The following is a 13529-nucleotide window of genomic DNA, read 5'->3' on the forward strand; positions in this document are numbered from 1 at the left end:
ACGGGTTTCGGATAGACAAGGAGAGTTCCTAAATTGTCCACTAAAACTCGCTCCTTAGGCTGGAGTGGCTGCAGAGCGTTTTGGGGTGGATTTCGCCTGGCCACTACCGCCCCGAATAGAGCACCCAGCTGCTGGTGCTTTACTCAGAGCACAGCAACCCCAAAGCTGAGAGCATGGCCAAAGTACTGTCATATGACACTCAGGGTTAATGCCACCATTCTGGAAGAATTCACAACAGTACCCTCTATTTCTGTTTAAGGCAATGCAGCTGCATTGTGTTATCCTAGGTTTGAACTAGATCTGTTATCAGCAAGATGACCTTGCAGAGGACAGAGGGAGAAAACCGCATCGGTGATAGGTATCCCTCTTTGAGCAGAATCTCTGCCCCAACATTTGTAAGAGGTCGGGTCAAGTTGTGCTCGATTCGCTTGATCTCTTGTCACCTCCGCAGCTTTTCCACTCAGCCGGATCCAGACCGATAAAGCTGCTTCTGACCAGAAGCCAGATCGCCTCCCCCCACACCAGGCGTGACTCAAGCAGGGAACTGGGAGGAGGCTGAATGTTCTCCGGGGGTTGAAGGGAGAGCTTCTGAGGCTGTTATCCTGGAACTCGGATGCGGGCTCCCTCCCGGAGGCTGGGCTTTGCACGGCCATCTCCGTCAGATAGAGACGTGGAGCCCCACTCGCATCCCCGAGACAAGAAAGGAGCCAGAGCCGCCACGCGCGGGCCCACTCCCCGGATGCAGCCACTTCCGAGGCGAGAAGGAAATGACGTAATTTCTAGAAGCACACACAAAAATAACACACTCCAATCCTCAAAGAGAGTGTGGGCCACCTGATTCCTGGTTGTTACTCTAGAGAATGTCAAGCATTTGGGGGGTATCCTGAACCTGATCAGCACTCCAAGAGGAGGGACCCGGGCTCAGGGTAACCGAGATGCTGGAAAGGGTACATTGCGACAGAAAGTCCCCCTCCCTCTCCGTGATCTGCACAGCCTCACTCTTGACTTGGACAAACACGACTGGCTAGACTCACTTTTAAACCTCAATCATATTGTTTTCATCTAAGTTTTCAGTAGGAGCACATGCTTCAAGGCCGCACTCTCTGTTGAAAGCCCGGCAAATAAGCACTCCTCACGGCAAGGAGATATCTGTGCACCCCAGACACCAGAAGGCAAGGCTGACAGGCTTGTGTGGAAACAAAGGCTTCCAACAGCAACTCTTCTCTGACACGTGGACGCTTCAGTTCTGGGAGGAACTGGCCTTAAAGACCTAAAGAAAATCAGGGATGTCTTTCAAAAACACTCCCTTTCAGCTCAGTGCCTGAAGGAAGAATTGACAGCCTCACCTCAAACTTCACTTCCTATTTTAAGTACATGTGGATGATGTCACTTCTGGATCTGAAGCTGGTAGAGAACAATCTGTTTGTCACTCGTATAACTTTCCAGCCCTCAGGTGAGTTCCTCTTTAAAACATTCAAAGCCTTAGACCAATTATGTGCTATTCACAAATACAGAATATTTCACTTACAGCATTTAACCAAAATTTCAACAGTACCATGCCGAAATGTTGTAGAAGGGAAAAACTGTATGAGGTGGAATTTGAATTCAATGTACTCCGAGCTCTATTTCAAATTTAAGATTCTGTTATCCTATGATAATACTGGGATATGTCCTTTGTGAATTTTTTTAATGTAGCCCCAGTTTTGTTATAGACACACTATGTAGAAAGCATTTCTCTATCTTTGTAACTATGTTCAGATATCTGCTGACCGTCTAACATGTATTAGTCACTCATTAAACATTTGATGAAGTGAATAGAGATAAAGTAACTTCACATTTTCAAAGCATTTCCAAATCCACTGTCTCCTAGGTGGCTTTCCTTTATTGGCAATAATTGAATGCTGACTAGCTGCGGGCCAGCAATGTCCTTGGGGCTGGGGATTCAAGGAAGAATAAGATACAATCATAAAAGAGACGGGAGGTCTGACACAGAAAGTGCCCCAGAGTGTTTGCCCCTAAAGAGGTGAAGATCAGGGGAACTTCCCTGGTGGTCCAGGGGGTTAAGAATCTGCCTTGCAACACAGGCGACACCAGTTCAATCCCGGGTTAGGGAACTAAGATCCCACGTGCCCCAGGGCAACTAAGCCCTCGTGCCACAGCTAGAGAGAAGCCCACTGTAATGAAGGGCCCTAAGACCCAACTCAGCCAAAATAAATAAATAAATAAACATTGTTAAAAATAAATAAATAAAAAGTACATTAAAACTAAAAAGAGGTGAGGAGTAGAGAGGGACATGTAGCCCAGCTGGGCATCAGACACCCTGAAAGAGGCAACATTTAAGGCCTGAAGGGTGCACGTTTGTTAGCCAGGTGAAGGTGAGAGAATGGTCCCTGAATTGAGAACTTTTATTTATTTTTAGAGTCTCAGTTAAAATGAAGACTATGGAGCTATTGGACCAAACTATGCATTTCCCAGAAGGGCACCCATTTTACCCTCTTCAGTTTATGACCTTACATATTTCATGTCCTACATCTCCATAATTTTGGGTGCATTAAATTATTACTATTCCACTGAGTATAAAAAGCAGTAAAGAAGGATAAGTAACTCTATTAACTGGAAAAAAAAAAAAAAAGAATTGGGATGAGGGCAGCCCTGCACATTTCAAAACAAAATATCAACTAAATAAAATAATGTGATTATCCAGTAGATCCGACACTGATGCCAGGTCCCTAGGTTTTGTGTTTGTGCTTTTGTTTGCTTGTTTCTTTTTCATTAGCATTTGGCTTCAGCTTAAACAAAGATCACTAAATGTTTTTTACAGGCAATTCTGTAGCCAGTGTCATCACACCTAGGAAATCAAGGAAGCCGAATTTCCTGACAAATGGCTCCATTAAAGTGCGGACAGAAAATCTAAGTGGAAAGCATGTGGCCTATTTTATTTTTACATCAATCCTACTCGTGAATTTAATAATCTGCCACTAATCAGAGCCTGAGCGCTCTGGCTAGCAAGGAGCTAAAGAATTAGGTAGAATGCCGCAAAACTGTAACTGCATATGATATTTAATTCAATGGACAGATTGATTGATAGATACAGAGATATATCCTAAAGGAACTGCTGAATTTTCTTTTAGTTAAGTGTGAATAACCAATTCTACTACTTCCACATTCCTAGAACTTTACATTTTAATTCTCCGTTTTCTCCCTGCTGAAGACAGGCATTATATGGAACGGGTAATTCTCCAACTGCTTAAAATTGTTCTTGAGAGAATCAGTCGCAGAATCAAGAATTCCATGCTGGGATGGGTATTTTCCAGTTCTAGTCAGGCGACTCTCTGTTTCACACACTATATCGTTAAAAACTATCATTCAAATTGGCCTGTTAAGACGAAGTGAACAATGGAATTGGAATTCCATGGAATTTCAGAAAAATTGAGATTTCATACCTGTGAGTGGGTCACAAGAGTCTGCAGGTTTCACCTCATTTGCAAAATGACTCCTCTGTGAAAATCACTGGCCTTTAAATTTATGCTACCTTAGATATAACGAAAGCTGTGTTGTTTTTATTTACTGTATTTTAGTTATTATGCTTTAGTTAGATGTCCCAAATAGAAAAGAGAATCTCTTTTAACGGTCTTTCTCGAAAACTGAGTTAGGAGGAATAAAATCTACCAAACTTCGCTAAAACACAGAGTGGCGGCCAGGTTGAATGAATGCCAGTCGCCTCTCACAGGGAGAAGTTGCCTTGGGGCTGCCATGAGCCAGACCCAGGGAGAAAGAGGGATGGGCAAGGGGATTCTCAGTTTCCTCCTGGGTCGAGGGTTTCCCACAAACTCGTCCCGCGTGGGAACTGGAGAAGGCAGACGGCGGCCCAGCCGTGTGGGAGCCCAGCTCACGGTCTCAAGCACAGAGAAGCCGCCAGCCCGCGGCCCTCACATCACGCAGCCTGGGCCAGCACACAGGCCAGGGGGACCAGCACTTCCCGCGAGTAACGCGTTTATCCCCCAGGGCAGGGCCTCAGCAGGACCAGCCTCTCCAAGCAGTGGTCCTAGAACATTATTGTCCAGAGTGTACACGCAGATGTTTTAGTGTGTGTCGTACAACGATTCTGAGTAGCAGAGTGAATCTTCTGAAAACTGCACCCTGGATGAATGGAATCCCTTGCGCCCTCTGTCCCCATACCTGCCGTTGCATCCCTGCTGTCTGGGAGTCACGTGCACGTACACTGTAGAGATGGAGTCCCACCCATGGGCAGGGTTTTGCAGCAGCTAGCTGAGCTCTCTGGACTGTGCATCACTGTTTCTGATGCTGCACTGATCACGGTCTGCAACCTGGCAAACCGCACTGACTTTCAGTGGTGACTTTGCTGAGTGACAGACACAGAGTGTCAGATGTCAGCTGTGCCTAACCTCACAACAAAGGCAGAGTCTGAATGCTTCTTTCAAGTATTGAATACTTTCAGGGAACGTGTGTTAGAGTCTCTTACAATTACCTAGACTCGTGCAATTTCAGAAGCGAATTCTGTGATTTGGGAATTTAATACAGTTCCACTGGTGCCATGGAAACCTGCTCCTCCAGGGGACCTGCTGGGCGCGTGGCTCCCAGGTTACAGGAGTTCCCTGTGCTGGGCATCCTCGCTGCGGGGCCTGTGCGTCAATAGGAACTGAATAGCTGGATCTCTCTCCTGTCCTAAGGCCACACTCTCTCACACTCGCACATACACACAAACACGTCGCCCCCCCACCCCAGAATTCCCTATTTTAAGGTCACCTTCTTTTCACTGTGCCAGTTTGTATCAGTACAAATACTAAACATTGGTTTGGGGATTAGAACTGAATACATTCATACATTTTTAGAAAATCTACAAACCAAATATTCAACCTTCATGTTTGCTTTGTTATTATTGGTACTTATTGCTGAAAATAAAATAATAAGCGTTGTAAGTACGCTGTACCTGCAAGAGAATTAGAAATGCAATCTGCTTCATTCTGCCCATTCCAGTGATAACTCCAGCTTGGGGCTAAAGGCAGGGGTATTTGGCAGTGAATTCTAAAGCCAATAGCAAACACCGCTTGAGTATTAACAAATGGTCACGAAATGTCAGATGGATCAGATCCTCTTATGTACAGGGAACACGTTTAAGAGCATTAAACATCGATGGATGGCATTTAAATCTCCAGATGTGTGCATATTAAAGGAACGCATTTGAGTTCTCACAAAGGAGACTTCTTTTTCTCCACGAGCAATTTTGAGGGGTAATGTTGAGCAACTTTGTGGAAGTCCGAGAAAATGTAGTAGCGCAGAAAGCACGTGAATCTTGGCAGGGATCGGCCGGTGCGGTGTGATGGGCTGTGCAGCACTCTGTGCCCTTAGTAACACCAACGACCAGGGCCCATCCCTTTGCCACAAAATACATTTGTATCACATCTCTGTTTGACACACCCTAGCCAATGGCCATTATTTTAAACCATATTTGATAAGAAAATTTCAGGCCAGTACCATGATCTGGGTAGTCTCTGGGGCTTTCAGAAATCTTTCATCTGCCTTTTTATTAATGTAGTCCCTCAATGTACCACACTTTTTACCTCTATCACTTTGCACACACTGCCCTCTTGCATAAAACTTCTTTCACATTCTTGTCTGCCTGTAAGATGTCATAGAACTTAATCCAAATCCACCCTGTGTTTGCAGTCTTCACAAACCCTAAAGGAATTACTGCCCATTAATACTCAACACAAACATCTCCCTTATTTTAGGTTTCCCTGCGGAAGGAGACTCTATCTCCAGGACCATCTGTTTACAATACCTACATGGTGAGGGTTGTTTTGATTTGAATTCAGCAGATAGAAATAGAATTTTTCCTACCTATTTATCTCCACTCTGAGACTGTGAGTCCTAAGAGCGGTGTCATGGCCTCTGCACCAGCATTAGCCCCTGCCTGATCTAGAGGGGGTGTTCGTGAAAGGACGTGAATTCTTTCCACGATCACGTTGCCATATTAGCACCGTCCCTCAGCATCATGTGACCACAGAGAGCCCCAGCCCGGGATGTGCTTGGTTCAGGCGAACCATCAGGACCTCCTGCCTCACAGTTCTGCACCTGTGCAGCTGCTGTCTGTTCTGTGGCTCTCATTTCTGGGATGACCCTAGTCCATTTCTGTGTGTTGGAGTCCCCTGTTCATCAAAGTGGCTCCCTCCCTGGGTATGGGGAGGACTTTGCGTGGACCTCTCTCCTGACATTCATCAATCTCAACTTTTTATTAAAGATACTTGGTTTTTATCTTATTTATTCCTTTGATGATAATTTCCTTACAAGAAAAAAGAACCACCTCCTATTTACCTTTACATCCTGTGCAATATTTCTTGAGGAACTGAATGAAAATCACTAGATAATATTCAGAAATAGAGACAGAAGCACTTGTGGCTGGGAGGAATATTGTGACATTTATCTGCAAGCCACTGATAATGTAGGTGTAAAACGTGAAGATTAGCACTGAGTGTTTCCAAATATTTTACCTTCCCTGACTACCATACAGCCTAAGTTTTATACTGCAGATCACTTCTGTACCAAGATCAAGGAGGGAGTGGTTAATCTTTCTGCTCTAATATCCTTTTGCTGCAATATAAGCATTGTCATAATCACTTGTTTTATTAAAAATTTGTACGTGGATCTATCATCAAATACAAGGCATTTGAATACTTTCCAGTTTTATTCCCTAACAACTATGAAAAAACATGGTCTCATGATATCATTTTGAATCATGTCATTTAGCTATTTTAGCCACATGAATGTGTCGCCATGATATCATATTTACAAAAGAATTCGTCTCCTCATAGGTCATTATAGCAAATGCAAACTTACTTCAGATAATAACAAAATAATCTAATGAAAAAAAGATAATGTTCTTTAGGTGGGAAATGTCTCAATCTTTCACTGACGTCTTGAGTAAACAGATTAAAGAGGTAACAGAGGGAAAGACATGATGGGTTATTACGTGTTGAAAAAGTCTAAATGATATAAATGGTATTAAAAGATTAATGTAGCTTTCTACGATAGGAGACCTGGATTACAAATGTACAAGCTCGTGTAGTCGGTGTGCTCTGTGTCGGGTTCAATGCGAACTACCGCAGGGAAGATAAACAGAAGAAAATAATTAAGGGAGCATGGGGACAGTAAAACTTCCCTGATGGACTGTAAGTTACCTGATATGCAGACACGGGGTGAGCCTTCTCAGTGCTTAATTCTCCAGCCCAGGGAGATCTGCAGCATTGCACAGCACAGATGGTAAATCAGAACAAGTCCGGGGCAATTCACAGCACCCTGGGAGAGCCCAGTTGTAAAGCAGGGATGATGGCGTTGATTAAGTGTGGGCTAACCCTTTATAAAAATGTACTCTGATACACATAATGTATTACTTTGCCTAAATTTTAGGTATAATTATATTTGCACACAGGGTTGCCCAGCTTTCCTTATTCTATCTTTTCTCAAAGGTTCTAGCTTAGAATTCAGACTAGGTACCTGCAAACACAGCAAAGATTAGGTTCTCAAATGTTAGACAAAGAAAATCACCCGTCATCTCCTTAAACCCAGCTCTCCTACCGTTAACAATCACAAGACTCTCACTGTGGCAGCGTCTGTGCATACGCTTGGCCATTTCCGCTGCAATGATCATTAAGGAATCCGGCGTATTCTTCCCTGACGGAAACCACTGGAAATAACCATCGTACCACAACTAGAAATAAGCGATCCCTGCTCCACATGAAATATAAGGAAAATCTCAAGCAAAAGCGTTTTTGTTCCAAGATACCTCACGCACAACTTGAAAAATGTTTTTGCCCAAGTATTTTGCATTGTGATGGAGAAAGTACGGTGGGTGTAGGATCAATAAAGCTGAGTCTAATGGAGCCCCAGACAAAACCCTCCAGGTGGCCAACCACCTTCAATAGGAAGTCTTCATTGCATTTCTGGACAGATCCCGCATGTTAAAAAATAAATAAGGGAAAATATTTCTTATATTGGGTCTGAAAACTATTTTTCTGTACATAGCATCTGCTATTTCAAACCAATGAATGGAGCTGTTTCACCAATGTCATTAGCAATCCTGGTCCTTGCCCTTGGCAGATGTGTTTAATTAATTTTATTTTTGTTTCTTTTTCTTTTCTTCTTTCTTCCACCAACTATTTTAAATATTTGAAAATAGATATTAATTACTTCCTAACTTTTCTCTCAGCAAAACTTAGGATCACAAGTTTTCCAAACATTCCTCCAGTGTCATGGTTACCAGATCCTTCACCACATACACATTTCAATTCCTCAAGAGCCCACGTAAACTGTCTCACAGAACTGAAATGATCACCCCAGATATGGCCACCCAGGCTCACGGAACAAGATGGAGACTAGTCACAAAACAATATCAGTGTCAGAGGCATCTCTTTGCACAAACGAGCCTTCCGTTGTCCAAAACACCCAGTCCTTCTGTGTGTGCTATGATTTCATAATTTTCTCCTCACCATGTACATTGAGTTATTTTGTTTTTTACTTTGAGTAAAATTTTACACTATTTCCATTATTTTCCTATGTCTAATGAAACCTGTTTGGCCTACCACTCGATCTGAAGATTCCCTGAATCTGTCATCACATATTTATTCTCACTCTTTCAGCTAGCAGTGTTATGCCCTCATCCAGGAGCTAAATAAATGTTTTGGAAAGGACTAGAGTGAGGAGAGAGAAACAAACACCTGGAAACCTCCTTCCCAAATCACAGCAATCCACTGAACATCATTCATGTACCGTCCCTCAGGCAATCTTCTTTTTTTTTTTTTTGCGGTACGCGGGCCTCTCACTGTCGTGGCCTCTCCCGTTGCGGAGCACAGGCTCCAGACGCGCAGGCTCAACGGCCATGGCTCATGGGCCCAGCCGCTCCGCGGCATGTGGGATCTTCCCGGACCGGGGCACGAACCTGCGTCCCCTGCATCGGCAGGCGGACTCCCAACCACTGTGCCCCCAGGGAAGCCCTAGAGTACTTCCTTTTAATGACATCCCACAGGAGCCAATGACTCGGCCAACTTCTCCCTGGTACCCGAAGCTTGCTTGGATGGGACTCTCCTGGCCAGGAGACTCAACTGTACTTGAAACTCTCAAGTTCTCTTTGATGGACTCCTTCTCTTTCTTGGGGTTCCAGTGTCTGATATAAAAGATTCTCTAACCTTCATATTCACATCATAATTCTTCTTTACAGAAAAGACAGCATAAGGAGGAAGCTGAGCCCTTCTGCTTTCTTTCATCCACTTCCTTTAACACCCACTCTGATGAGTGAACTTGGGTTTTATTTCAAACGTCACTTATGCATGGGCCTTACATTTCACGGTCCTGAATACTTCTGTTGTTCCCAGCTCGTGGCATATCCTTCAGGACATGGCCCTTCAAGTGTACTTCATTCTCTTAACTGGATTCATTGTAGACATCTGGTGTAACTGTCTCTGTTTCCTTGGGTAATTTCCCATTTCCTCCATATTGGGGTGATTTGTTTCTTAAAGTCAGAGTTTTGGGGGTTGTTTTGGTTTTTGAGGGTCCTGCCTCTTCTCTGTTAGACTTGAAGTCATGGGATCATATAGACTATTTTTGCAAAGTATATGAATTTCTGGAAAGTATCCCTAGCGATTACCTCCTTCGTCACTGTGAGTCATTTTCCTTCCATGACTATATAGTTTATCCTCACAGGGTCCGCATGAGCCTGAAGGTTACCCAAGGTCATTTAGCTTGGTAGAAACCCAGACTTTTAAGACATTCAAAACCATGGAAACATACAAAGGAATAATTCAAATGACAAGAAATGGAAAGAAAATAATAGTGGGATTGGTAAGCAAGAGGCCCAGGAACCGTGCAGGATGGAGAACAAAATCATCCATGAAGAGCCACTTAGGTCCTAAACACCCTCTTGGTGCAGGTGCCTTGGGGTGGGGAGTATTCTAGCACGAAGGCTCATTTCTCCTCCAGTTAACCACAAATTTCTCTTCATTGGTCAGAATTAGCATAGTAGTATAACGGCCTTTTTAATTGTATCTCTTTTTTTGAGAGATAAATATATTGGTGAAGTAGTACAAAACTTAAAAAACTACTTACATAAAAAAAACAACAACTACTTATATACCCTAATGTTAAGAAGCCTGTGTTCTATGGTCAAATTGCTTAGGTTTAATGCTGTTTTTGATGCACATTATTGGCTTTGCAACGTTGGGCAAATTCCTAAGCTCTAAGTTTTGTTTCTTATCTGTAAGTAGGAGTACTGAGCACTTACAATACGCCTAATGAGAGTTCAATAAGACAAAACTCAAAATGCACATTTTCAGTCATCAATAAATAACACCACTCAAATTACTATATCCAAACAGGGCATCTTGTTAATGTTTGGATTATGGAGGAATCCAACATCTACTCTGTCAGGTATCTGTGCCAGAGTTAGGATCACAGCCCCTCTTCCCTTTCCCCTTCTGAGCATTTTATAATCTTCTCCAGCACAGACATCACCTCTGTTCTCCACCTGCTGGCTCTTCTCCCCACATTCTCTGCTGTGTCTCGCACAGCATTCTGGGTCCTGTGGCCATATATTCCTGCTGGGTTACACTACATTATCTACCCAACAGCCACCGATTCTTCAGGAAGAGAGCTATCCTTCACTGCCATATGCTGTGTATTACGGATTTTACCCCTTCAAGTCTCAGTGGTAGCTGGGAGACTATGTTTACAAACTTTTAAAATCTTTAAATTTATTACACATTCTTTACTCATCGGTTTATAAACATGTGGCTACGCATCATTTCTCACCCTTTTCTAATTGTGTCTTTTTTCTTTTAAATACTTCACGCCTTTCCAGTTGTATTATTCTTTATATGCCGTGTCCAAGTTCTACAACACTAATGTTTTATACATTATAATCGGACATTTTTCTTCCTCTTTATTTTCAGTTTAAATTCCTTCTGAGCACTCCCTCTTCCAAAAAGTGTCTAAGCCATATTGCATACCACTGAGGCCATGACTTTGAGCTTCTCCATCCAGCCAACTATTCAATATGCATTTCGTCCTTTCTACTTCAAAGTCCTCACCTTCGGTCAGAAGAATGCCACACAACAGGTGAAGGTTTATTTGCAATCAGTAAGGCTTGAGCTGGTCCCATGATTCAACAGTTACATAAACTAAACTTGACACTTAAAGCCCCTGAGGCTACCACTGCCCTACCTTCATCCCATAAGGCACTAATCAAATGTAAATTGCTATTACTTTCCATCTTACAATTCATAGCGGAGATGCAATTTCTTAGATCACCTAATCCCCTTCGAAGGCACCAAGTTCCACTGCAGTTGACGGAGAAAACCTACCCCAACTGCAGCTGCCTTACGGAGAGCACTACTCAGTGGCCAGTCTCACAAGAACACTTAGGAAAGCTCAGAAAATCCCAGAAGCACTCGGCTGAAAACTACAGTGACTACACTCAGCAGGAATATACACACACACAGTATTCGAGCAGCACTGATCTAAGTCTTGTACTTATCTGAAGGAAGTCATTTCATGGATAAGCCTGAAAACCTCCTTCTTTCGTCAGTTGCATTTTTCTGGGACTGCTACTTTACTTTCATCCTCGAATTCTCCTGAGTGTTTCTTCAAATTCTCTCCAGTGAAAAGAACAGATTATTACTATTTAAAATTTACTGGTCCTGGCTTAGTTCCTAAAGCGAGCCTAGCCCACAGAGGTTCAGAAGCTTAAACCTTCCAGCTTCTACTGCTCTGGAATGATTACAAAATTACTGAGATCACAGAGAGAGTTCTAAAGGACTAAAGGCAGTTTACATATTTTGCAAATTACTTGGAGATCTAAAAGGAGCATTAGAAATCACTGCGCTCTAAGCTGCTTATTCAACAATTTTCATACACTTATTCAGAAGATTTTTCCATGGAAAATTTTTCAGCCCAATTTTTAAAAAAATTGTCATGCAGAAAATGTTAATCCTTGGGAAAAAGAAGACCAAGTTGCTATGCACACTTTCAATTTTAAATAATTCAGTGTCCTTATATTGACGGACATTAATATCACATTAACTTATTAACATACTTTTTAAAAAATTTTAAAAGGTAACAAAATGTATGATAATTTTGAAGTTTATTTTTGTGCATTCTAAAATCATGATGGCATTTGAGTGTAGTGACATGCTCAGCAGTCTATAAAATAGTCTTTGTGTCACTTAAGGCAACATGTGACCTGCATTTATTGCTCAGATTTTTTAAAAAATCCCTTTAGATACTTAAAGAAGAAGTCATATTGTAAAGTGCAGCATTAAAAACCCAGGTAGGCGGGCTTCCCTGGTGGCGCAGCGGTTGAGAATCTGCCTGCTAATGCAGGAGACACGGGTTCGAGCCCTGGTCTGGGAAGATCCCACATGCCGCAGAGCAACTAGGCCTGTGAGCCGCAACTACTGAGCCTGTGCGTCTGGAGCCTGTGCTCCTCAACAAGAGAGGCCGCGATAGTGAGAGGCCCGCGCACCGTGATGAAGAGTGGCCCCCGATTGCCACAACTAGACAAAGCCCTCGCACAGAAACGAAGATCCAACACAGCAAAAATAAATTAATTAATTAATAAACTCCTACCCCCAATATCCTCTTAAGAAGAAAAGGAAAAACCCAGGTAGGATTTAGTAACGCTCCGTCAGAGCATTTATGGCAAACAGTGCCATGCTTTACCCTGCCATCCTCTATTTTTAAGGTTTATTTGAGTTAAACAAGTGCCCGATGATGGATTAATTTACCCAGACAGCGAGTCTCGGGGCCGCTCCAGAGCCCATTGGCCAAGCATTCTCTGACGTGAGAACCCACAAGTGTGTAGCCTGTGTTACACGTGAATATGGCTGTGGCACCATACACTGTCATTGTTCCAATCTTGTTCCCATTGGGGGGAAAGGACAGGCTTCCACACGAGATCACTAGAAGGAAAACAAAAACAGAGTGAATATTATGTCAGGTCTGCAGACTGCTCTTTTGTTTAAAAACGACAAAATCTTCAGTCTTCATTTTCATTAAGAACACGGGCAGGGGTGTCACCTAAGGGTGAGACAGACACACCACCTAGGAAGCTTAATTTTTCTTCTCTTATATCCTTGAAATGAAAGCTTGAAAGTTTAGGGTGGAATCCAAAACATCCCTTCCTTTACCCACTGCTATTTTTTTCATCCTCACAGGTAGCTAAACTTTTCTTGAGTAAACACACAGTATACAAACATATTCACACACAAGCAAATCAGTCAAATGAGTTGGCTTTCTGTCCTCTTTTCGGTCTACACCAATCACAAGAATCACATCATAGTTACCAGACACCTATGTGTGTGTAGCAGGAATTAAGAAATGTGGGTGGTCTTTCCCAAAGTCATCAGCTGGTACAAAGTCATCAGCAGTGAGGAATTAAACCCGGGATGCCCACTGCAGCAGAAGGACTGAGTTCATGTTTTCTTTCGTTTACTTGCATAAGTTGTTGGGATCATGAACTC

General features: G+C 42.9%; 1 protein-coding gene across 2 annotated transcripts in view; it reads right to left on the reverse strand.

The window, feature by feature from the left end:
- CSMD1 (CUB and Sushi multiple domains 1) overlaps positions 1 to 13529 on the reverse strand; it is a 1750344-nt gene that overhangs the window by 47794 nt on the left and 1689021 nt on the right. For both annotated transcript variants that reach the window (XM_067722119.1, XM_067722118.1), the window contains exon 52: positions 12795 to 12968. In XM_067722119.1, the coding sequence (XP_067578220.1) occupies positions 12795 to 12968 (174 nt within the window). The remainder of the gene's footprint in view (positions 1 to 12794; positions 12969 to 13529) is intronic.

The sequence above is a fragment of the Pseudorca crassidens genome, chromosome 21, assembly GCF_039906515.1.
Source record: "Pseudorca crassidens isolate mPseCra1 chromosome 21, mPseCra1.hap1, whole genome shotgun sequence".
Classification (NCBI taxonomy): Eukaryota; Metazoa; Chordata; class Mammalia; order Artiodactyla; family Delphinidae; genus Pseudorca; species Pseudorca crassidens.